Here is a 21,225-nt window from a genome sequence, read left to right on the forward strand (position 1 = left end):
ATAAGTCATATTGTTGCTTGGTATTAAGCATATTCACCGAAGTTGGAGACACGATTTCGATACGCATTGCAACGCGTTCATTTATATCAACCATTTTTTGTTGACCAGAACTTGGGATAAAATTGCAGTCTTATTTTGACGCGAATATGTCATCGGTGACATTATCACGAGAAATAGTATGCAGCTTCCAGCCGTCGAAAACATTTCGCAATCACAAAGAAGGCACCAAAATTACATCAATAGATTTCGATGATAGAGGAGCGTTGCTGTTGACAAGTGGTGAAGATGACAGCTTTCAATTGTATGATGCACAGGCTGGAAAGTATGTTACGTTCAGCTGTATATCAAAAGCGTCCTAACTCATTAATCAGATTCAACAAGACTCTCTTTAGTAAAAAATATGGCTGTCATTTAGCACGATTCACACACAACTCGACTAATTGTGTTCACGCGTCCACAAAAGACGTTGGAAATGGTTTTTTATAGATTTGTTATCTTCTAACCTAGTACTAATTATTCAAAGATGCCCACGCAATTCGGTATTTATCGCTACATGATAACTCATACATAAGATACTTCAGGGGACATAAAAAGCAGGTTGTTGCAATTGAGATGTCGCCAAGCGATGATCAGATGCTCTCTGGTGGATTAGACGACTCAGTACGGTTATGGGATTTAAGATCGCAAAATTGTCATGGTCTACTTACAATCCCGTCTCCTCCCCTTGTCGCATTTGATCCAGCTGGAGTCGTTTTTGCAGTCGCTTGCGAAAGAACGGCAGAAGTACTACTATACGATTTAAGGAATTACGATAGCGAGCCTTTTGCGGTTTTTAAAATTGATGTGTTAAAGTCTCCGGCAGCAACTGCTCCTTGGACTAAAATTGAATTTTCGAATGACGGCAAAAATCTGCTAATTTCAACGAAGGGCTCTGCGCATTATCTTCTTGACGCATTTTCGGGTGATACGGTTATGAGGCTCATGGGACATAGCTACAAGGCTTTGAATGGGCCGCGACTATATGAGTCGTCGGGTGACACCAGTATATCGCCAGATGGACGATTTGTTCTTTCTGGGTCGGATGATAATAAGCTATATATTTACGACATTCAGTCACCAGTAAGAGACGGTATTCAAAAACCGGCCAGAATTATCGAGTCCAAGCATCCTATTTCAAATCTTCTGTTCAATCCTCGAAGCTTGATGTTGGCAACGGCGAACAAGGAATTGGTAAGTGATTTATGACCTAGTTTGGGGCCGATGTTGACACCTTGTAGACATGTTGGCTGCCTGATCAAGAAGTCATTGAGAGAGCTTCGAGATCGAACTGATTCTTATTCTTGTCTCAAAAATGAGAAGTTATGTAAATATTGCGAAGTAGATTCTGATGTCCGTCAATTGATATCTTAAACGAGTCAGAGAAAAGGCATAAGCATCTTTTGGACAAGAAATGAAACTCTGTACGATAAGAAAAAAGAAATTATTATTTAGAGCTACATGATTATGTTTCTGTGTTTGTAGCAACAGGGCACGTGTATTTGTCGATAAACTCCCAACTGATTAATTTCAATCCCCGGACTGACCAAATTCGGCAATCGTTATTTCGATTCAGTATACAATTCCTTTTATGGAGCGAAAGTTAACTTAGTTGGGAATTCTGCAGTGTATTGGAGCTCTGTGAAGATAATAGCAATACCATTCCTCATAGTTATATAGCGATCTTAAAGGTATCTTTACACGACTCGAATACGATTAAGCAAATCCGATAAACAGTGATGATTCGTGTACCATATAATTTAAAGACGAATTTACCGCCGATGGTGCTGCCATCGTCTGCAACTACGCTTGCTAGTGCGATTACAGCAGCAACAAACTTCATGAATCCGGCCACCGGACGCACTGCTCTTATAACAGGTGCTGGGGTGTCTGTTGAGTCTGGCATTCCGGATTACCGTGGACCCACCGGCACTTACACGGTTAACAAGTCACATAGGCCAATTTTCTACTCGGAGTTCATCGACAGTCATAGGATCCGACAGCGGTACTGGGCTCGAAGTTTCCTGGGCTGGGAGGCGATTCGAAGAGCACAACCGAATCGAGTGCATAAGTACGTTGGAGACCTTTATAGGTCCGGGTGGCTAAGTAGCGTGATTACTCAAAGTGTGTACACAATTCTATACGTTTATTCCTAAGGTTCTAACAGTTTGGATAGACGTTGACTCTCTGCATTCAGCTTACGTGGACGATGTCACAGAGCTGCATGGAACGCTTGCATCTGCTGTTTGTTTGACATGTGATACTCATTTGGAAAGACACGAGTTGCAATTGCGACTTGCTGAACTGAATCCTGATTGGGATGGATTGTTGCAAGAGGAACTTGAGAGACTAGAAAAATATCACAGCATAGCTGACCCAATCAAAGATTTTAGATTAAATCCTGACGGTGACTTGGAATTGCCATCCACAATTCGCTACGACAATTTTAAATATCCAACGTGCCCGTGCTGCGCTGACAATGGGCTGGCTCAATCTGAGAATGATGGTTCTTGGAGCGAAGAAAACATTGGGGTGCACCTTTCAAATTCGGCAAGGAAAGTGAAAGACGTTGGTGTTTTAAAGCCAGACGTTGTATTCTTCGGTGAATCTGTCAGTGAATATGTGAAGAGAGAAGCTGAACGGAAACTTAGTGAGGCCAGTAAGATACTTGTCGTTGCTAGCTCTCTAGCTACGTACTCTGCATTTCGTCTTATTAAGGAAAACAAGGCTTTAGGCAAACGAATTGGAATTATCAATGTTGGACTAGTTCGCGGTGAGCATGAGCTCCTGGGAGAGGGCGATTTAAGAGTTTCGTTTGTTGCCGGAGATGTATTGGGGGGTGTAGCCGCGTCAGCTACGAGTGTTTCTGATATAGAACGTGTCAGCTCGATGCTCTGATTTTTTTAGTTTTTATGTTTAATTTCGCATTCAAAATATTTAGAAAATTGACAGATTGAAAACTATCTGTAAAAATTATATTGATCAACTACTGGCACCCCTTTAATTTATGATTGATGGGATTAGGGTACAAATTTAATAAGTTCTATCCTGTGGTTTGTAAATTGAACACCACAAGATGGATAAGTTTGAACAGGACGAAACTTTTCAAGGAGATGATAGTACATATATGAACTTAGATCAGGTTGGGAACGGAGACTCGATAGAAGGAATCGCAGCAGACTATTCATACACAGTGAGATGCGGTTGGATCGTGCTTTGTAGCACTTGGGTCATTTTTGTTTTAGGAGTTGGAAGCATGTTTGGAGTATGGAAATGGGTGTGGGTGAGTAACACCATATGGAGTGCTAGGCATTTTATTCTAATATTAGAAGGCACCTGCTACGATTCAGAGACCGATAGAAGCACTCGGAGACGAAGAGTCAGATTTCCCGATAGAAGAGTACTATCCGTCCATGCTAATGCTTTTGTGCGTTATTGCGTGGATTTGGTGCGTGGTGTCGTGGGTGGGAATGAAACTCTTTCGTCATGCTAAGGGCGGAGTGTCTTCAGACTTGTCATCAGTATCTACCGAACTAATTACGGAGATTTCTACAATTGGGAAATCATAATCATTCGTTTGTTTTGCTTAGTTAACTTTTGCATCGCGGTTTAGTAGGGCATTTGTGGGTTTGGAGTTTGGTAGCATCAATAAATTACACGTCAAACAAATGTAGTTACATTAAAATCTATTTACTAATGATCTGAAGATGTTTGTGCTTTTGCAAGCTCCATTGCCTTAGACAGAAATTCTCGGAGCGGCTCGGTGACAGCACCAAGTCCAATGGCGGTAAAGAAATGAATTGAAAATCTTGTGTCAACAGGATCGTTTCTGGGAAACAAGCCTTCAAAGAATCCTTGCTTGTTCGGATCGTTGAATCTCTCAATCAGTGCCTTCATACCAATTTCCTCGACAATACTTTGAAAGATAATCTTAAGAAAAATTCGGGATGACGCATTGGTTTCGTCCTCATTCAAGTGCACGCATGCTAACACATCCCACGGCATAGCATCAGTCGCCAAAACATGACCAAAAAAAATTGCAATGTTGCGAATTTTGTTCGTCTCATAACGATGAATTGTGTCATAGTATGTCGTAAACGCCTCCATGAATTTCAAACGCCAGAATCGATTTATTTTACAAAATCGCTCGGCCACAAGTCCATAAAACTTTGAGTAAATTTTCTCCTGAGAGCAGCACTCAATTATCATGTTCACAAGTTCAATCTGACGTTGGTCAGTAAAATCCCTGATAACTTTCATTGCAAAACTCACCTCTTGTCCTTCCACGAGTTTGATTCGCAGCAGTTTATGACAGCACTCTTCAAAATCCATACTAGACCGAATAGTCAAATAAATTGTTCGACGTAAATTCACAAGATTCTTATTCGTCATATCTTGAATCTCCATTTTCTTCTGCTCGCTGACGGGACCACCTGGGGCCTCATCCTCCGAACTCCCTTCAGAATCTCCAGATTCACTCCCAGTCTCGTCATCATCTTCATCACCACCCAAAATCTCGTCACGAATAGCTTTATACTTCTCTTCGTTTTCGTCATATTCGGGATCAAATCTAAAAACGTTCAGGTTGTCCTGACCAACTAGCTCATCATCTAAGCCAATCATGTGGGTAATCTGGTCATCTTCTTCGACGAGATCAAGCTCTTCAGCTACCTCAGGATTATCCTTATAATCGTTCTTACGAACCAAAAACAAAGTCTCAATCATGTACTGTGTTCTTGGCTCCAGTTGTGCCTCATGCAAAATTGCTCTGAATCTTTCATATACTCCATTGTGAGCTGCAGAGCTAACTTTACTCAAAAATGCACCAACCTCCTTCATGAAACCAACTGCAATCTCAACAGAATCATCTGTTGGTCTTTCAAGAAGTAGATGCAAGAGTTGAAGTGCAATGATTTCATGTGCAATCTGATAATTACAGAGATGTGCCAAAAACATCGTGCTGCTGATACAGATTGGCTTGTCGTTACGTCGATATGCTTTTCGAAATTGAATAACTAGCCGCGCAACAAGAAGCTCCCCAATTTGAGGAAGTTTTGTGTTGATGATTGCAGCAATTGCTGCATATATAGGTGTATAGGGCAAACTAGCACCCTGTGCCCGCATAATACTTCGAGCAAACAAACCACGACCACGAACTAAATTCTGGTTGAATATTTCTTGCACAATCTCACGGATGTTAGCCTTGTTGACTTTATTGATCAAGCCATTTATTCCCTTCTTAAGGTTTTCCCATGCCAATCTCTGATACTCTTGCGAATTCTTCTCTACCATTTGACTCTGAAGTGCACGTAGTCGCGCTGGCGGAACGTATGTTCCACCTGATCTTAAATTCAAAAGCCTTTGATACTCTTCTTTAGGATCAAATGGCTTCACCTCTGGCTCTGGCCGGTTCTCAGCTTGTCTCGCGCGTTCATGCGCTCGTCGTCGATCTACGTCAGGTAGCGCTCTTGGACGCGGAGACCGCCGCCGATTACGCCTCGAATCATAAAAATCTTGTCGTTGACGTTTAGCAGGTAGTGGTGAACTTGGTCTTGATCTGGATTGTGATGGGGTGACAGAACGGGACCGCAAACGAGAATCTGAATGCCGCATGGGAGATCGTGAATCTGATCTAGTCCGTGACCTATAAGATCTCTTATAACGTGTTCTTGAGGGAGACCTCAAGCGCGATCGCGAGTATGACCGTGCCGGTGAGCGAGAATACGATCGCGGTCGAGAACGCGAATATGAAGACGACCTGGACCTGGATTCGGATGGCGTTCGAGACGGCGCCTGGCGTGCAGGCTGTCGCCCACGAGAAGGAGACCCTGGACTAGGAGATCTTGCCATTAAACTTTTTGCTTTCAATCCTGGGTTCTAGCACTTGTCGAATATGCTGATAGAAGCAATCTATTATTGAATTGCATCTGCTCTGCAAAAGTATGTTTCTTCAAAATTCAGGTCCCGCTTCAAAAGTCAAAATTTGAGCCTCACCATGAACGAAATGGCATAAACAGTGCAGAAAGACGTTTAAGTGTGTAAAAATCAAATATATGCTAGTATTAATGCTGTAAAGCAGCTATAGTATTATATCTATGGTGTTAATGTCGAGACATTAGTCTTTACGGAACTGAACGAACCGCAATATTTTTTTGTTCTGAAAGCGTTAGTGGTTTAGCGGTAAAATTCGTCGTTGCCATCGACGAGCCCCCGGTTCGACTCCGGGCTGACGCATTTTTTTCACTTTGACTTTACTTTTGAAGTTGTTGGTAACGCGTCTACTGCCCAAGTAGACGTTATTTTTTTTTGCAGTTGCAATGAAAGCTGCGAATAATGCGCATATTTAGTCACAGAGAAGAAAGAGTATGGTTGTCTCTAACTTTTGGAATGAAAGACTCTCCGGTTGTTTGCCAGCTGTTGAAGGATCTTTCATTCTGAACCATATATCAACAAAACCTCAGAAAAAGTCGCTTACAATTGATCCCCTCAGGAAAAAAAAGGAACAAGAACCTCTTTCGAATAGCGCAAGTCATTTGGTTACTTTATCATACAATGGCATTCACATTTTTGCTTTGGAGTTGATGGTGTTTTCAGCGTGCTCTGTCTCTGTGGGTGAATTTAGCAAGTACAATGGTCGCAATAACGACATCGATGTGACGACAATTTTTATTGCGAAAGCAGATTCTACTGGGTACTTTAGTCAAAGAAACAAGTCACACGCTAAGTTAGACCTTGCGAAAATCACAGCAAAGATTCTGGAAACGTTTGTACAGATTGTATCAAGACCTGATATACCTAGTCGTATCTGCTTATTTGCTCGAGCACAGCCGCAGTACATTTTTCCTGGTTCAGCAAAGAACGATAAGAAGCACGTGTTGTCGGATAAGCAGTTAATCAAATGGTGGCTCAAAGTTCTCACATTCTTAGTACCGACCGCGTTTTCCAAAGTGCACAATGCCAGACTACATATTCCTGGCGCAGAACTGTCAGACGTGAGAAACTTCTTTATTTTAGATCCAGAGACCAAGCAAACGATATGGCAGGAAGGGGATATATTTTGCAGTAACGGTGATCGAGAGTCTGAGCTTGCTCTTTCTCATGTTCCCAATTTTCCCGATGATCCAAAGTCAAGGTTTTTGGATGTCCTTGAAACAGAAGGCAGGGATTGCACAATGACAGTGAATAAGTTTTTTATAGAGCTGCAAATGCGGCAAGAATTTTTGCTTGGTTTCGTTACTGCAATTATTGGTATTGAAGGCATGGCCAAAGTTGACTCTAACAACCAGAAAAGCACAGCGTTTCCTTGTGCTGTAGTTGATAATAGAGCGTATATTCGAATTCATGACATGATTGTCACGTCGGATTATAGCACAGAATTGTTGGCGGCAAATTCGACAAAAGCCTTCAATAGCAATATGCCACGTAATTCCAGCTTTACCATTGGAGGCTCATTGGTCTTTACAGCGGATACTCCAAAAGTGACTGTTACCGCTATACCGCATGTGAATGTCATTGGTGGTCTCTTGGTCAAAAAACGTGCTAAAAGAGCAGTCATTCAATCCACTTCACACGTTGATGCTCAGCCAGAAAAGCAACAATTGGAACAAGAAAGCAAAAGGCCTAGATTATAATGATTCTTCAAGATGATCTTTCTATTGATGTGTATGATATTGTAATATATGAATTTATAGCAAAAAGAGTAATTAAATCTATTTCAGTTATAGTTGAGTACTTACTACACGTGCTATGTAGGATGCTATACCATCTGCTGAAGAGCCAACAATATTCATTTCAGCCTTTTTGTTTAAAAATAACATTTGTTGCAGTTCAGACCTTCACCAACAAATCAATTGATGTTAAATTACAAGGAACAATGTAAGCATACCTCAGACTTGCGTTCACGTCGATGCTCATATATGGTTGTTTAAGTAACGAAATAGCTTTCCTGCGATCGCGGCGAGTAAGTTCCGTCCAACCTTCATTATAGTCTAGCAAATTCACGCCTATCCACTTCATGGAGGCTATTGTAAGGTGAATACTCTCATGTGCCAGAGCGCGACTCCCAAATTTGTAAGTACAGAAAATCTCAACGCCGTGAGGGTCAGAGTCAACTACGCCTAAGATTGGAAGAAGCGGATATGTTTTTGCAATGCAAGCAAGAAAGTGACGCGTGGTCATATCAGGATATCCCTTTCCCTGCAACAGTGAGTAATAGTATTGCCGTTTGATAAATAATGCTATACTGTCACTAATACGCTGCGGCCAATGTCGGCTCGGTTATAGAATTTGAGATCGCACAGTCCGCGAAATACGGCCTTGACAAATAATCAGCGACAGCGCTACAAAAATTCAAGCAGTAGACAACAACCTCTTTCTCAATCACCAAGACAAAATCTGTATCCATAAGTTTGACATTAGAAATTGAATCAAACGAAGGGATCAACTGTATCTAAAAGGTCAATATGTTTTATCGTTTCATCATTAGTTTTCTAGACGTACATCACCATCCAATACCACCATGACGTCGTCTGTCCTGCTTACACACAACGTACCACAAACAAGTCCTTTCTGAGCTGCTACCTGTACTATTTAGCTATGGTGTGTTCAATCAAAGCCAAAGCAGTACAATGCCGAGTTCGAGTCTTTGGACTCCCAGCGTTCTCGCAATATCATCGACCATTCGGTCAACAGTAAGCTGGTTCTTAAACAGCCCGACGTCGCGATAGTACAAATCCCTTTTCGTAGTCACTTGCTTGCTAGTCACTAACTCTGTTATGATGTCCAGGATGCGAACAAGTACCGCTACCAGACCTGATCAGTACCAAAACTAGTATAAGCTTTTATAGCAAACCGAATCTCCAAGACATGATATCAGTGCCGCCGGGAAAACGAACTGAACTGCAATTTTTATTTTTCACATTGCTGGACACGATTTGGAATGTGGTGCTGTCAAAACTAGACAAAGAGTCAGAGTCAGTGTTACTCTCGCAACGCTTGGTCAAGCCTGAATCTCACCGCGCTGCTTTTGGATCACGGCGACTAACAAGTTTCAATTCCGCTAAAAGCAGTTGATCAATATTACCAAGCAAAGTGTCGATTAAATCTTCAATTTTCTGCAAGACTTCATCCCGAATGCTGCGAGACTTGCTGCCATCGCTATCCGCAGCATACGCGATCTGTTTGCCCTTTGCTTTCAATCAAATGTGAGACAAATCCAAATCAAAGCAACACTCCATCCATACCACATAAATCAGGTTTGTTCGAACTCATCTATCTCTATAGATAACGTTAAAATCGGGAGTACGAACGAAGAGATGACACGAAGACGCGTCAAACATGACGGACCCCTGACACGTGCATCTAAGCCGCACGACCACTTTGAATGGAAATTCATGCGTGAAAGGGAAGGTCAGATTTCACACTGCTTGATATACCAAAAACAGTTTACTCAAGATAAATATCAACATGTCGAATACTAACACGGAGACACTGATCAAGTCAGACGATCCAAAGCACCCTGCTAATCTGATCTGTGAACTGTGCCGATTGTTTTACAATAACGGCTGGGTTACCGGAACTGGAGGTGGAATTAGTATCAAAGATGGGTAATAATGGAAATCTCATTATTTAGAACTTGTTTATTGAGAAATATCTAGAGATTATGTGTTTTTAGCTCCTTCAGGTGTCCATAAAGAGGTACATCAACTAAATAATACCGCGACGATCTAAATTTATTACTGACCAGCTTTTATAGAGGATGATCCCTGACAATATGTTTGTTATGGACATGCCGACACGGAAGTATATACGAGTGCCAAAAGATTTAAAGCCGTCTGCATGCACACCGCTGTTTCTTGCTGCATATACCATTCGAGATGCTGGTGCTTGCATTCATACTCATTCACAGGTGAAGCACTTCTGCTGTATTACGTTTACCTCGGTGCTAATTTTAATAGAACGCAGTTATAGTATCGTTATTGTACGACAAAGTATTTACGATTGCCAATATCGAACAAATCAAAGCGCTCCCAAAGGTTGTTGAAGCCGGTTATCTTGGGTTTTTCGACACTCTTATGATCCCTATTATTGAAAACACAGCACACGAGGAGGATTTGAGAGATTCACTGTCGCAGGCCATAATTGACTATCCGGGGTCAACAGCAGTGCTGGTTCGAAGACATGGCATTTACGTTTGGGGAGAGTCTGTGTGGAAGGCTAAAGTGTACAATGAAGCCATTGATTACTTACTGGAACTTGCGATTAAAATGAAGCAATTCGGAATACCGCCAGATGGTGCAATCGGTTCAGAGCGGAATACGAGACGAGTATAATGAATTTCAGGGGGGGGGGGGGAAATGTTTATGGTTTACGTTCAAAGTGATCATGAAATGAAAGCGATGAAGTTCAAAAGTGTACTGTAGGGCAGCTATGGAATAAACTAGGTAACGCTATCGTAATTTGTCATAAACACATCCGATCAACTTGATTAGATAAATTGGAGATTTTACAAGTCAAAACGGGTCGGTTTGTAGGAAATCAATAGAATACTATAAAAGTGCGCTAAAATATGCTTAATTATGGCTTAATTGCTCAATGTTATACGATTAAAGCATAATGCACCAGCCGCATGTAAGAAGTTGCCAGGTGTCAAGATGTTAATACGTGTGTATTTAATATCTGAAGCAGCCTCGACCTGCACACACTTCAGTACCAATTTGTGTTCTCAGCCCGATCTTTCAAAATTAATTGTTAGAAATACATCAGTGAATCATGCGTGGAATTCTGAATTATTCACTATACGCATTTGCACTGTCTCTTGCAATCAAAGGCTCCAATGGCCAGGCATTTGAAGACTTTGAGGAAGCTATAACAGGTGCTTCGGAGACAGTTGCAGCACCAGCGAACCCATCCGCGTCTGCTATTCAACATCCAATGTTTACTGTAAGTCATCAAGTGATTAAATATCTGAGTCCTGAAATGTTTTTGTTGTTGCGTGCTCTACAAGATCTCAGATCAAACGAATTTTGTAGACGCTACTAAATTCAAGACTTTATCGTTAGTGTCAGAAATTGGTAACAAAGACTAATAACAATAGCCTTTCGAAGGAGCTACAGCTGCGGTTATGTTTGAGCAATTCACCATTGGCTGGCGCGACAGATGGAAAGCCTCCAATGCCAAGAAAATGAGCAGTGATGGCAAAGAAGATTACTTCTATTTGGGACGTTGGGGCGTTGAGGAGGCCAAAAATCCTGCATTTTCATGGGATGCTGCTCTTGTTGTTAAAGATCGCGCTGCGCATCATGCCATTAGCTCTTCATTTACAGCTCCACTGGACAACAAAGACAGCACTCTTGTTGTTCAGTATGAGGTCAAGCTTCAAAGCGGTCTTGAGTGTGGTGGTGCGTACTTGAAGCTGCTTACTGAGAGCCCGGAATTGCACTCTGATGAGTTCTCAGATGAGACATCGTACCAAGTCATGTTTGGTCCTGACAAGTGCGGATCGACCAATAAGGTATGTATATTGTTCGTGTTTGTCAACGATTTTATGCTAATAGCGTCTAGGTTCATTTTATTGTTCGTAGAAAAAGCCCAATTAGTGGAGAGTACGAAGAAAAACATCTTATTGGTGGCCCCAGATCTGTTTCTAACAAGCTTACCAACCTTTACACTTTAATCATCAGCCCTGACCAGACTTATGAGATTCGTATTAACGGCAACGTTGCATCTGCAGGATCTCTGATAGAAGGACATAACTTTGAGCCTGAATTCAGCCCTCCTGCTGAGATTGATGATCCAAGTGACACGAAGCCTGTCGACTGGGTTGATGAGGACACAATCCCTGACCCTGAGCAGGCCACGAAGCCTGAGGACTGGGACGAGGATGCGCCATTTTCGATCCCTGACCCTGATGCTGTCAAACCTGAAGATTGGGACGAGACAGCCGAGGAGTTTATTCCTGATCCTGACTCTGAGAAACCAGATGATTGGGACGATGAAGAAGATGGCGAGTGGGTTGCTCCCGTTATTCCCAATCCAGAGTGCGATGACCACGGTTGTGGCCCTTGGAGTGCACCTACTGTTCCCAACCCCAACTACAAGGGCAAGTGGGTTCAGCCCAGAATTCCCAACCCTGAGTACAAGGGACTGTGGAAGCCAAGAACCATTCCTAACCCTGACTACTACAACGACTCAAGGCCGTCTGACCTCGAGCCCATTGGTGCGATTGGATTTGAACTTTGGACGATGCAGAGCGATATTCTGTTTGACAATATCTATGTTGGTCATTCAATTGCTGATGCCGAGGCTATTGGCAATGCCACCTTTATTCCCAAAGCTGCGATTGAGAAGGCGATGGAAGACGCTGCCGCGCCAAAGGTTGACGAGCCACCACAAGAACTTACGGTTATGGAGCGTTTCCGTATGGATCCCGTTGGCGTTGGCATTGAGCAGATCAAGTTGTTCTGGCTGACGTTCCAGCGCGATCCTATTTTCGCCATCCGCAACTACCCCGAAGCCGGCTCCTTGATTGGAGTTGGTCTGGTTACCGTTTTTGCCTTAATCTTCGCTCTTTTCGCTGCCTTGTTTGGCAAGCCCGAGCCACCAAAAAGGACGCCAAACTTCGCGACTAAGAAGGTGGAGGACAAAACAGTTGAGGTTGTTACAGAGTCTGCGGGTTCATCTGATGCGACTGCTAGTGAGACCACAGCAACCAAGCGAAAGTAGGATCATTAGGATGAAACTTGAATATTGATTTACATTGCAGTACATGATATCTTGATGAAAAGGTGCGCAAAATTTAACAAAAACTTACATGTTTTACAATTTAAATACTAAATATACTTTTTTAACTGTAAACAGGATGTAGATATTTGAAGCACTAGCAAAAAAAGGCAGATGCCAGCCACATTAATTAAGGTTTAAAACTGTAGATCAGTCTGAAAGGCTGGTTCACAACGCAAAAAACCCGAGGTCTCAACGCACAGACCGTTTAGTTTCAGGGGTACATTATACAAGCCGCACGTAGCGTCAAAGCGTGGCTCAGTAAAATTCCAAATTCGGGTGGTGAGCTGAAGTGCAAAGTCTAGATCAAGTAGCACAGAACCCAGCCCGCGCGGACGCGTCTTGTTTAATACTCACAATGCTTGAGAAGATATAAAGATGGTTTTTTCTTGTTTTTCCTGACTTGTAGCGTTATTTTTATTTTCAGCTTCTTGTCAATCCGTTACCCAGCAAAGCAGCAAGGATGGTAAAGTCAGCGGTATATTTGGCCGCAATTTGTTTAACAGCAGCACATTTTGGCAGTAGTTCGTCAATGGATGGTTTGTCTTTTGCGCTTAACAAGCATACATCTTTGCATAACGAACTCCCTCATCCAGCTTTGCCATATCGGCGGCGTGGTTCAGCGTATACTTATCAAAACGACCAGATTAGGCTGGCACCGACTTCACCGAGCAGTGTTGACTTGTCGCACCAGTCAGTTGTTTATACTATTAATGTTGGAGTCGGGACACCTCCACAGGAACAGACATTGTTGATAGACACAGATAAGTTTTTTATTTTGGGTTTATGAGCTAGGCTGACGATTGATCTACGCAGTTCCGATATTGTTGTGTTTTCTTCTACTAGTGAGCAGTGCCGTAGGTCAAAATGGGGTTGTGGAGGGGGTTATAACCCACTTGCGTCATCGACGTATTCAAACGTGGACGTGAATTTTGTGTTTGGGTTTGCGAATCAGTCAGACACGGCGCGGGGGTCGTTTGTCAAAGACGATATCTGGCTAGGAGACTACCTTGTACCAGATCAGCAGCTAGCGCTGGTTGAGGATTCAATCTTGGACTTTGACATTCAGGGGTTTGTACTTTTTATTATCTTCAATTGATTCAATTTAGCTTCTTGCAGTATATACTAATCTATGTTAGTGTCTTGGGATTAGGATACATGGCCAAACAACAATCTGATTCAAAGTATGAGACTATTGCATCTAAACTGTTCGGGCAGAATCAGCAGGCAATCAAACCAATGTTTGCACTGTACCTTGATTCGCGTCGCAGTGAATCACAGATATCGAAACCGAGTGCGCGGTCGCTGACACGGGTTGAAAAGTCCGCCATGTTTCCTAAGTTGCTTGGCCGAGCATCAACAACAGCGCCGCCATTGTTAGCTTCGGCGTCACTGGACGTCGGACATCTTGATTCTGCTAAACACGCCGGCGACATGCTTGCTTTTGTGCATTGTACAAGCGAGCACGATTTTTCTGTCCGACTAAGCGATTTGCGCATGCACAACTCCAGCAGTAGTGCTGCTAACGCCGTATCGCGGTCGCTCTTCAACTTCGATACAGATGGTTATGTCGACGTTCTGCTAGACTCCGGCACGATTGGCATTTTGGTTCCCGACTCGGTTGCTGATGCCATGGCTGCAAGTATAGCTCCAACTGCGACTTACGACACATCTTTGCCAGGCTATCGTGTTGCATGTAATGCGGTCTCTTCTGCTCGGGCAGACTATCTCGAATTTGAGTTCACAGTAGCCGGGTTGGGATCTAATGAGAGCAGCAAAATGATCAAGGTCGCACACTCTGAAATAAGCAGGAAGTTGAACACCACGCTTACACAGGAGCAGCCGGACGAGCAATGCATGCTTGATATTGTTCGTGAGTCGACCTACAACATCGGCAACATTCTCGGTACCGCGTTTCTGTCGTCCGTATACGCGGTTTTTGATGTAGATGAACATCGTGTAGGACTGGCACAGGCTGCGTATTATCAGTTTTAAGCTGGAGTTGTTTTTGTGGGTTTGCAAATTGGGTCTTTAGGGAGCATTTTTGGGGATAGCATATTTCTTCTGATCATACAGTCAATACATTATTGCAGTATAGCCAAGTACTTATAGAAAGTATCTCACTAATACTTGAAGAAACTTGCGTACATTCACTGCTGCATTTGAAGCAATTTGCAGATATGCTTAATTAAACCATACTTAACAATTCTAGATTTAACTGCCAAGGAAACAGCAGTATTTAATATTTATATGTTATTTATGAAATTAGAACTATAAATGCAGCGACTAGTATCATAAATAGCGCTGACTACTTTTGAATTATACGCGAAGCGTATATGACGAATAAAAGAACCGAAGGAGAAGGAGATAGTTGGTATGATAAGATGAAGGATAGGCTCATATAATACAATTGGGCTCAAGGTTCAGCCGCAGACCGTTCTTTTTTCTTTTATTTAGCAGCTGCAGCGGTAGGTCGCTTGTTCGAGGCCGGCCCGCGGTTGTTTCGGTTTCTATTCTCGCCGTTTTGGGTACCGTTTGCGCTCGCTCCGCTGGTCTTCCGGTCCCATCGGTTGTTGCCATGACGTGCCGGCCGGTCGCCGTCGTTCGTTCTGTTGTTGCCAAAATTTCCGCCACCCCGACGGCGTTCCTCAATGTAAATGGGGGTCTCGTTGACTGTCACGATGTGGGCGTCGAGCGCAGCCTTAAGAATAGCAGCGTCTGCGTAGTCAACAAACGCACAGCTCTGCGAGTTGTTAACAAATGGTTTTCAACAAACAAAAGAAATACGCACTTTTTGACGGTTAATCTCGAAATGCTTCAGATGGCCAAACTGGGCAAGAGCTTCACGAAGAGCTTTGTCGTTGACCTTGTCGGTAACACCCTTTATGTAAGCGGAGTGATACTCGACGGTCTTCTTCGTCTCCTCGACAGATTTGGCTGGAACTGGGGAAACAGTTTTGACCGGCTCGTGGACAGTGACCGGGGCCGCAGACGCAGCAGCAGCCGCGGATCGTGAAGCGGCCAACGCAGCCCAAGACACGGGACCAGAAGGTGCAGCCGGAGCTTCAGCAGGAGCAGGAGCATTCTTAGTAACTGCGGCATCTTCAGCCGGGTAGGGAGAAAGTGGAATTGGAGGAACTTCGTCGACCTCTGACTCTTGAGCATGGGCGGGAACAGCAGGCTTCTCTTCTTCTTCAATGAAGACGGCAGGTTCTGCATTCTGAGCAGCGAACTGCTCCTGAATAGTAGCTTCATTCTGCTCAATTGACTCTGGTCCAGGGGTGTCGCTTGAGGGAACGGGAGAAACCGAATGGACGATGTTGGCAATAGATGGGGTAGTGAGCTTTTCAGTATAGCCATCCGAGCTAGGAGCAGCCATAGGCTCTTCGATCTGAACCAATTCCTCTTCCTCGTATTCGCTTCCAACGTCTTCTTCCAAGAAACGGAAGATGTCGTTTAGAACGTAATAGCCTGCCTTCTGGGCGGCCAAGAAAAAGGTCTGGACAAACTTCTTTGAGGGAGAACCACGATTGGACATCTCACCAAGAACTTGAATAACCAAACCATTGCTGGCAGATGGCTGGGAGTCGACGTTTGAAACCAGGACCTTGCAATCTTGCAAGCCGAGTTCAGAGATCTTGTCATTGATTTGCTAGCGATGTTAGCTTGATAGAAAACAAGTTCTATACAATGCACCAATACCTGCTGTCCAATCAATGGCTTGACGACGTCACCTTCATTTCCATGACACATAATAGATCTTCTAGTATAGAATTGCTATATAAAACCCAACATTAGACGGTGCAATCACTAAAAAAGAAAATCACAGTTTGCGTACGTGAAGACGAGTCGGGTCCTTGTTCATATAGGTATAATAAGACTGCACAAACAACCAACCAACTTCTTCTTGCGAAATAATTGCTTCTTGTTCTTTTTCAGTCGCGCCGACGCCATCGACTTTATCTGCCGCGATTCCGTTCATGATTTGATTATTGATTTAGTGGAGACACAATGAGTATTTACAAATGAGTAAAAGAAATACTGAAGAAAATGCTACTCCAGAAATCTAGACTGAATTGTAAAATATTTTTGATTTTTGTATATAACTTCACCAAGAATTTCTTTGGTGAATTGTAATATAATGATTAATTGATTTGAGACCAAAGTTACTTTTTGAAAGACACAGATCCCGACAAAAAAAAAAAAGAAACGAAATTTGAAAGAAATCTATTGTAACTGAGAAAGTTTTTTTAATTTTCTTTGAAATTAGTGATTGAATAAATGATGAAGTAAAATGTGAATGGGTGGATAGTTTGAATTGAAGAGAGAAAAGTCGAGAAAACGTTTAAAAAATTAGTTAATGTCGAATTGTCAGTTCGACAGGCCACACACACATCAGTCACTAATTTACTATTAGAAGAAACTAAGGTCAAAAACAAGGCTTCTACGTGTAAATTCAAGTCAATTTGTTCAAATAATTCAGTCTGATTTAGTTATCTCTTTTCGCTATTCGTCGGCCATTTCTCGACCGGACTCTCTCTTGTTCACAAACCATCGTTGATTCTCCACAACTAGCCTAGCCTGCTATTGGCTATTATGCCCTTACCCTATCATAGGGTCATACCGGGAAATAAAATCTCCTGCATACCATCTATTTATACAGAATAAAATTTACTAATTATGCATCTATAATAAATCCAAAGCAAGGCTATTAAATAATTCAAGATAGAGCACGTCAACTCTCTTTATATGCTCAGCTTCTCCTTAAAGTACTTCTCAACAGCCGCAACCGCCTCGTCTAGTTTGGCCGCTTCGTTACCAACCCCTTGAACCATTGGACCTTTCCCACCGGCCTTACCTCCCACAATACCGCTGACAATTGCAGCAACGTCTTGCGCGGAAAATCCAGCCTTCGAAGTAACATCAGCAGCAACATACCCGCCGTGAACAACCTTGTTGTCGCTAGCATCGCCAGCAAACAAATACACAGCCTTGCCGGGCTGCTTGGTCTTGACGTAAGTCATCGCATCGGTAATCGCTTTCGAGTTTGCTGAAATCTCAGGCACTTTTTCAACCAAGAAAAGAGACGACGCAGAGTCTTCCTTTGTAAAGTACTCAGTCACAAGGTCAACAGCCTTCTTTGACTCGGCCTTCTGGCGTATTTTACCCTCGTCAACAATAGCTTTCTGGATCTTGGTAAAGATATCCTTCAGTTCAGCCTTCTTGACTACAGAAATCGACAACTGGTTTAACGCAAAACCTAAAGACTTCGCCTCGGCTTCCTTCGACGCACCAATAGGCATCTTCTCAAGATCCGCGAGCTTGACAAACCACTCGGCCGCAAGCCGCTGAACTTCATAAGCCTCCTTGCCTGTCACGGCAACAATACGGCGAATACCTTTGGCAATACCACTCTCTTCGGTGATGATGAGCTCTTTGATGTCACCAGTAGACTTGACATGAGTGCCACCGCAGAACTCAATGCTGAAATCTCTCCACTTGTCGTTCTTAAGATCAGTCAATAATTCGTCAACAGGCATACCCACAGACACAACTCTAACTGGGTCTGGATAAGTCTCGCCAAACACAGCACGAACGCCAACAATCTCGCGAGCAATAGACAATGGAACGTCCTTAGCATAAACTGTCTGGTTTTTCTTGATTTGCTCGGTAGCAATGTCCTCGGTCTTTGTCACTTCCTGCAAACTCATACCACTCTGCCATCGTGTTAAATAATCAATTCCTTCAGTTCAGAACATAGCCTCTTACCTTGTGAGAGAAATCGAATCGAAGCCTGTCAGGTGCGACAAGCGAACCCTTTTGGTCAACGCCTTCGCCGAGCACAGCACGCAACGCAAAGTTAAGCACGTGAGTTCCGGTATGGTTATTTCGAATCGGCCAACGACGCAATTCGTCATACTCGGCAACGAGCGAGTCACCAACAGAAAACGAGCCGTATTTGACATAGCCGGTGTGGAATACAAAACCGCCATACAGCTGGACGTTTTCAACGTCAAACTCAGACTTGCCGTCAATTACAAATTTTCCGGTATCGTACTGTTGTCCACCTTGCTCAGCATAAAAATTGGTCCGATCTAAAATGATACCAATCTGCTTGTCTTCGTCAATACCTTCAGTAGTGTTCACAAATGCCTTGTCAACGTAGATAGCCTCGATGGTCGCAGTTATGTCTCCCAGCTCGTATTTGTACTTGTCTTCGGTCTTGGTCAACCCAGTTTCCTCAAGATGACCAAGGTCATGGACATCAAGCTTAACAAGATCGCCACTTGCCGTAGACTTCTTGGAACCTTTACTAGCCTCGCGTGACTGCGCCTGCGCTTCTTCAAACGCCTTCTCGTCAATATCGAGACCGCCTTCTTCGGCCATGATTCGTGTTAAGTCAACTGGGAAACCATATGTATCGTAAAGTCTCCAAACATCACGACCGTTGAGAACCTTAACACCTTCGGCATGCGCCTTCTCTGCATAGCTCTCAAACAGTTTCTCACCGCGATCGAGCGTACGTGAGAAGGACTCTTCCTCCTCATTCAAAATCTCGGCAACCTCGTCAGTACGCGTCACCAACTCTGGAAAAGTGTCCTTCATCTGCTCAATCAATGTGACCGATAAACGGGAAAAAAAGTTGCCAATGGGAACATCAAATTTCTTCCGCACGTATCGTGCTCCTCTTCGCAAAATACGCCGCAAAACATATCCCCGTCCTTCGTTGTTTGGAACACCACCATCAGTAATTGCAAAAGTCAATGTTCGAACGTGATCGGCGACAACACGGTAAGCAGTATCCAGGCCATCTTTGTCTTCATCACCAAACTTTCCTTCATAGGCTCTAGCACCAGTAAGTTCCCGGATCTTTGCAAACAGAGGTGTAAAGACGTCAGTGTCGTAGTTTGACATTTTGTCTTGAAGAACCGATACCAAACGTTCAAAGCCCATACCGGTGTCGACATGCTTTGCAGGAAGACTTCGAAGACTTCCATCAGACTCTCTATTAAATTGGATGAAAACGTTGTTCCAGATCTCAAGAACATTGGGGTCATCCATGTTCACCAAATGCGCCGCATTTCGACCACCAATTCGATCGTAATGGACTTCACTGCAGGGCCCACATGGACCCTGGTCGCCCATCTCCCAAAAGTTGTCCTTTAAATTTCCAGGGAGAATATGATCATCAGCCATTCCAATTTCTCTCCATAACTCCTTAGTTTCCAAATCAGCTTCCAACCCGGTTTTCTCGTCTCCACCAAAATAGGTAGCATAGAGTCGGTCAGGATCAAGGCCGTAGACCTGAGTCAAAAGCTCGTATGACCAAGCAACGGCTTCCTTCTTGAAATAGTCGCCGAATGACCAGTTGCCTTTAACAAGTTAGATTTTATTCCCACTTGCTGAAACTTTACGCACCCAGCATTTCAAAGAAAGTATGATGATAGCTCTGTTGACCATATTAGCTTGATTGACCAATAATTCCTGCTAAAGCTACGAACGTCTTTGCCAACATCCTCAAGATCTAAGCTTAATATTAGCCGCAAACTCTTTGCACATAGAGTCACCATGACGTACCATTATGCTTGCCACCAGCTCGAATACACTTGTATCAAGTCAATTGTTAGAAACTAAAGTGATAACTATTAAATCGAACCTTTTGTGTGTTTGCAGCACGCTTTAACTTAGCAAAATCGCTTGAGGGGTCGACCTTGCCCAAGAAGATGGACTTGTACTGGTTCATTCGTGGACATTACAGTCAGTACTATAGAAACCACCACCAAAATAACAAGAATACTTATCTGCATTAGCAAATAAAAGAGTCGGATCATCGTAAGGAACAACAGGAGAACTCCGGACAAAGGTGTGTCCACGCTTCTCGATGAAGTAGTCTAAGAAGGTCTTGCGAACCTTGGTACCAATATATTAGCACAAGCCAATTAAGAGTTAACAATCTGATTGAATACCTTGCTCGCGGGCCAGTTTTCAGGATAAACCATATTACAGTAATTTTGTTTGTGTTTGGTGAGAAGACTAAACGTTGAATTGTGGGAACTTATGAAGCCAAGGCGGCGAAATCTGCCCCAATTTACAAGATCAGTTAATTGTACTTTGAAAGATGACTCTTAGACGGTCTGAACAGATCATCTCAAAGACAATTGCGCAGACAACTCAATTAATAACTTACCGTGTAATAAATAACAACCGAAGACTATTTTGAGCAAAGAATGTGCGTATTCTTGCGTTTCCTGAGTTCATTCAAAGAGAACTTGAATTTCACAGGCCCTAACACGATTTTTTTTAGTTTGTTCGGTCAATGCGCACACTTTGATGCCCTTACCCTTGCAGAACTTCGGCTCAGCTCTCGCGCTGCGTGAAGTACAAGGGCTGTGCGGGTTAGGGCTCTAA

At 43.2% G+C, this 21,225-nt stretch overlaps 11 protein-coding genes and 1 non-coding gene across 12 annotated transcripts; 8 read left to right on the forward strand and 4 right to left on the reverse strand.

Moving 5' to 3' along the window:
* Window positions 1–68: 68 nt before the first annotated feature.
* V1512DRAFT_284651 (WD40-repeat-containing domain protein) lies at window positions 69–1,502 on the forward strand. Its single transcript, XM_066918025.1, has 3 exons — window positions 69–322; window positions 372–475; window positions 524–1,502. The coding sequence occupies exons 1-3, from the start codon at window positions 147–149 to the stop codon at window positions 1,243–1,245; spliced, it is 1,002 nt and encodes a 333-aa protein (XP_066774349.1). The 5' UTR covers window positions 69–146; the 3' UTR covers window positions 1,246–1,502.
* Window positions 1,503–3,002, forward strand: V1512DRAFT_256685 (DHS-like NAD/FAD-binding domain-containing protein). Its single transcript, XM_066915069.1, has 2 exons — window positions 1,503–2,160; window positions 2,213–3,002. Exons 1-2 carry the CDS (start codon window positions 1,776–1,778, stop codon window positions 2,932–2,934), a joined length of 1,107 nt encoding a protein of 368 aa, XP_066774350.1. The 5' UTR covers window positions 1,503–1,775; the 3' UTR covers window positions 2,935–3,002.
* V1512DRAFT_273466 (uncharacterized protein) lies at window positions 3,003–3,702 on the forward strand. Its single transcript, XM_066917728.1, has 2 exons — window positions 3,003–3,319; window positions 3,369–3,702. Exons 1-2 carry the CDS (start codon window positions 3,113–3,115, stop codon window positions 3,603–3,605), a joined length of 444 nt encoding a protein of 147 aa, XP_066774351.1. The 5' UTR covers window positions 3,003–3,112; the 3' UTR covers window positions 3,606–3,702.
* On the reverse strand, window positions 3,690–6,131 carry V1512DRAFT_273467 (pre-mRNA-splicing factor CWC22). Its single transcript, XM_066917729.1, has 2 exons — window positions 4,309–6,131; window positions 3,690–4,260 (listed from the first exon to the last, which is right to left on the reverse strand). Exons 1-2 carry the CDS (start codon window positions 5,884–5,886, stop codon window positions 3,730–3,732), a joined length of 2,109 nt encoding a protein of 702 aa, XP_066774352.1. The 5' UTR covers window positions 5,887–6,131; the 3' UTR covers window positions 3,690–3,729.
* A 68-nt stretch (window positions 6,132–6,199) lies between these two features.
* On the forward strand, window positions 6,200–6,270 carry V1512DRAFT_t1. Its single transcript has one exon. It is a non-coding gene; the product is annotated as a tRNA-Gly (tRNA).
* Window positions 6,271–6,298: 28 nt separating this feature from the next.
* Window positions 6,299–7,735, forward strand: V1512DRAFT_256688 (histone acetylation protein-domain-containing protein). Its single transcript, XM_066915070.1, has one exon. It carries the CDS (start codon window positions 6,402–6,404, stop codon window positions 7,665–7,667), a length of 1,266 nt encoding a protein of 421 aa, XP_066774353.1. The 5' UTR covers window positions 6,299–6,401; the 3' UTR covers window positions 7,668–7,735.
* On the reverse strand, window positions 7,711–9,431 carry V1512DRAFT_279097 (Spo11/DNA topoisomerase VI subunit A). The gene is made up of 9 exons (XM_066917977.1): window positions 9,279–9,431; window positions 9,052–9,226; window positions 8,888–8,991; window positions 8,663–8,838; window positions 8,536–8,616; window positions 8,405–8,485; window positions 8,280–8,351; window positions 7,922–8,232; window positions 7,711–7,869 (listed from the first exon to the last, which is right to left on the reverse strand). Exons 1-9 carry the CDS (start codon window positions 9,304–9,306, stop codon window positions 7,755–7,757), a joined length of 1,143 nt encoding a protein of 380 aa, XP_066774354.1. The 5' UTR covers window positions 9,307–9,431; the 3' UTR covers window positions 7,711–7,754.
* Window positions 9,432–9,459: 28 nt separating this feature from the next.
* On the forward strand, window positions 9,460–10,493 carry V1512DRAFT_232383 (class II aldolase/adducin N-terminal). Its single transcript, XM_066914008.1, has 4 exons — window positions 9,460–9,641; window positions 9,693–9,732; window positions 9,791–9,943; window positions 9,993–10,493. Exons 1-4 carry the CDS (start codon window positions 9,502–9,504, stop codon window positions 10,365–10,367), a joined length of 708 nt encoding a protein of 235 aa, XP_066774355.1. The 5' UTR covers window positions 9,460–9,501; the 3' UTR covers window positions 10,368–10,493.
* A 225-nt stretch (window positions 10,494–10,718) lies between these two features.
* On the forward strand, window positions 10,719–12,891 carry V1512DRAFT_256703 (Calreticulin family-domain-containing protein). The gene is made up of 3 exons (XM_066915071.1): window positions 10,719–10,977; window positions 11,132–11,548; window positions 11,599–12,891. Exons 1-3 carry the CDS (start codon window positions 10,807–10,809, stop codon window positions 12,757–12,759), a joined length of 1,749 nt encoding a protein of 582 aa, XP_066774356.1. The 5' UTR covers window positions 10,719–10,806; the 3' UTR covers window positions 12,760–12,891.
* Window positions 12,892–12,897: 6 nt separating this feature from the next.
* V1512DRAFT_256705 (aspartic peptidase domain-containing protein) lies at window positions 12,898–15,200 on the forward strand. The gene is made up of 3 exons (XM_066915072.1): window positions 12,898–13,584; window positions 13,633–13,887; window positions 13,956–15,200. Exons 1-3 carry the CDS (start codon window positions 13,280–13,282, stop codon window positions 14,809–14,811), a joined length of 1,416 nt encoding a protein of 471 aa, XP_066774357.1. The 5' UTR covers window positions 12,898–13,279; the 3' UTR covers window positions 14,812–15,200.
* On the reverse strand, window positions 15,039–17,156 carry V1512DRAFT_14239 (uncharacterized protein). The gene is made up of 4 exons (XM_066913010.1): window positions 16,655–17,156; window positions 16,519–16,593; window positions 15,608–16,468; window positions 15,039–15,559 (listed from the first exon to the last, which is right to left on the reverse strand). Exons 1-4 carry the CDS (start codon window positions 16,796–16,798, stop codon window positions 15,266–15,268), a joined length of 1,374 nt encoding a protein of 457 aa, XP_066774358.1. The 5' UTR covers window positions 16,799–17,156; the 3' UTR covers window positions 15,039–15,265.
* Window positions 17,157–17,462: 306 nt separating this feature from the next.
* Window positions 17,463–21,169, reverse strand: V1512DRAFT_256711 (tRNA synthetases class II (A)-domain-containing protein). Its single transcript, XM_066915073.1, has 8 exons — window positions 20,784–21,169; window positions 20,619–20,727; window positions 20,474–20,562; window positions 20,395–20,422; window positions 20,319–20,341; window positions 20,236–20,266; window positions 18,586–20,189; window positions 17,463–18,533 (listed from the first exon to the last, which is right to left on the reverse strand). Exons 1-8 carry the CDS (start codon window positions 20,814–20,816, stop codon window positions 17,562–17,564), a joined length of 2,889 nt encoding a protein of 962 aa, XP_066774359.1. The 5' UTR covers window positions 20,817–21,169; the 3' UTR covers window positions 17,463–17,561.
* Window positions 21,170–21,225: the final 56 nt, after the last annotated feature.

Source organism: Lipomyces arxii, assembly GCF_038497795.1.
Source record: "Lipomyces arxii strain Phaff 12-163 unplaced genomic scaffold V1512scaffold_1, whole genome shotgun sequence".
In the NCBI taxonomy this organism is placed as follows: domain Eukaryota; kingdom Fungi; phylum Ascomycota; class Lipomycetes; order Lipomycetales; family Lipomycetaceae; genus Lipomyces; species Lipomyces arxii.

What these genes read in the sequence shown, in the direction of transcription:
- V1512DRAFT_284651 (XM_066918025.1), top strand. Translation starts at nt 147, where the DNA reads ATGTCATCGGTGACATTATCACGAGAAATAGTATGCAGCTTCCAGCCG. An exon ending in TATGATGCACAGGCTGGAAA is followed by an intron (nt 323 to 371) that starts GTATGTTACGTT and finishes CTCATTAATCAG; the next exon opens with ATTCAACAAGACTCTCTTTA. An exon ending in CACAAAAGACGTTGGAAATG is followed by an intron (nt 476 to 523) that starts GTTTTTTATAGA and finishes AATTATTCAAAG; the next exon opens with ATGCCCACGCAATTCGGTAT.
- V1512DRAFT_256685 (XM_066915069.1), top strand. Translation starts at nt 1,776, where the DNA reads ATGATTCGTGTACCATATAATTTAAAGACGAATTTACCGCCGATGGTG. An exon ending in AAGTAGCGTGATTACTCAAA is followed by an intron (nt 2,161 to 2,212) that starts GTGTGTACACAA and finishes CAGTTTGGATAG; the next exon opens with ACGTTGACTCTCTGCATTCA.
- V1512DRAFT_273466 (XM_066917728.1), top strand. Translation starts at nt 3,113, where the DNA reads ATGGATAAGTTTGAACAGGACGAAACTTTTCAAGGAGATGATAGTACA. An exon ending in GAGTATGGAAATGGGTGTGG is followed by an intron (nt 3,320 to 3,368) that starts GTGAGTAACACC and finishes TAATATTAGAAG; the next exon opens with GCACCTGCTACGATTCAGAG.
- V1512DRAFT_273467 (XM_066917729.1), bottom strand. Translation starts at nt 5,886, where the DNA reads ATGGCAAGATCTCCTAGTCCAGGGTCTCCTTCTCGTGGGCGACAGCCT. An exon ending in AACTCGTGGAAGGACAAGAG is followed by an intron (nt 4,261 to 4,308) that starts GTGAGTTTTGCA and finishes GACCAACGTCAG; the next exon opens with ATTGAACTTGTGAACATGAT.
- V1512DRAFT_256688 (XM_066915070.1), top strand. Translation starts at nt 6,402, where the DNA reads ATGGTTGTCTCTAACTTTTGGAATGAAAGACTCTCCGGTTGTTTGCCA.
- V1512DRAFT_279097 (XM_066917977.1), bottom strand. Translation starts at nt 9,306, where the DNA reads ATGAGTTCGAACAAACCTGATTTATGTG. An exon ending in AAAGACTCGAACTCGGCATT is followed by an intron (nt 8,617 to 8,662) that starts GTACTGCTTTGG and finishes TAAATAGTACAG; the next exon opens with GTAGCAGCTCAGAAAGGACT. An exon ending in GACGTGAACGCAAGTCTGAG is followed by an intron (nt 7,870 to 7,921) that starts GTATGCTTACAT and finishes TTGTTGGTGAAG; the next exon opens with GTCTGAACTGCAACAAATGT.
- V1512DRAFT_232383 (XM_066914008.1), top strand. Translation starts at nt 9,502, where the DNA reads ATGTCGAATACTAACACGGAGACACTGATCAAGTCAGACGATCCAAAG. An exon ending in CTTCAGGTGTCCATAAAGAG is followed by an intron (nt 9,733 to 9,790) that starts GTACATCAACTA and finishes CAGCTTTTATAG; the next exon opens with AGGATGATCCCTGACAATAT. An exon ending in GCATTCATACTCATTCACAG is followed by an intron (nt 9,944 to 9,992) that starts GTGAAGCACTTC and finishes TAATTTTAATAG; the next exon opens with AACGCAGTTATAGTATCGTT.
- V1512DRAFT_256703 (XM_066915071.1), top strand. Translation starts at nt 10,807, where the DNA reads ATGCGTGGAATTCTGAATTATTCACTATACGCATTTGCACTGTCTCTT. An exon ending in TTCAACATCCAATGTTTACT is followed by an intron (nt 10,978 to 11,131) that starts GTAAGTCATCAA and finishes TAATAACAATAG; the next exon opens with CCTTTCGAAGGAGCTACAGC. An exon ending in AGTGCGGATCGACCAATAAG is followed by an intron (nt 11,549 to 11,598) that starts GTATGTATATTG and finishes AATAGCGTCTAG; the next exon opens with GTTCATTTTATTGTTCGTAG.
- V1512DRAFT_256705 (XM_066915072.1), top strand. Translation starts at nt 13,280, where the DNA reads ATGGTAAAGTCAGCGGTATATTTGGCCGCAATTTGTTTAACAGCAGCA. An exon ending in TTGTTGATAGACACAGATAA is followed by an intron (nt 13,585 to 13,632) that starts GTTTTTTATTTT and finishes TGATCTACGCAG; the next exon opens with TTCCGATATTGTTGTGTTTT. An exon ending in TTGGACTTTGACATTCAGGG is followed by an intron (nt 13,888 to 13,955) that starts GTTTGTACTTTT and finishes AATCTATGTTAG; the next exon opens with TGTCTTGGGATTAGGATACA.
- V1512DRAFT_14239 (XM_066913010.1), bottom strand. Translation starts at nt 16,798, where the DNA reads ATGAACGGAATCGCGGCAGATAAAGTCGATGGCGTCGGCGCGACTGAA. An exon ending in AGGACCCGACTCGTCTTCAC is followed by an intron (nt 16,594 to 16,654) that starts GTACGCAAACTG and finishes GGTTTTATATAG; the next exon opens with CAATTCTATACTAGAAGATC. An exon ending in TCGAGATTAACCGTCAAAAA is followed by an intron (nt 15,560 to 15,607) that starts GTGCGTATTTCT and finishes AACAACTCGCAG; the next exon opens with AGCTGTGCGTTTGTTGACTA.
- V1512DRAFT_256711 (XM_066915073.1), bottom strand. Translation starts at nt 20,816, where the DNA reads ATGGTTTATCCTGAAAACTGGCCCGCGAGCAAG. An exon ending in TCTTTTATTTGCTAATGCAG is followed by an intron (nt 20,563 to 20,618) that starts ATAAGTATTCTT and finishes TGTAATGTCCAC; the next exon opens with GAATGAACCAGTACAAGTCC. An exon ending in GATTCGATTTCTCTCACAAG is followed by an intron (nt 18,534 to 18,585) that starts GTAAGAGGCTAT and finishes ACACGATGGCAG; the next exon opens with AGTGGTATGAGTTTGCAGGA.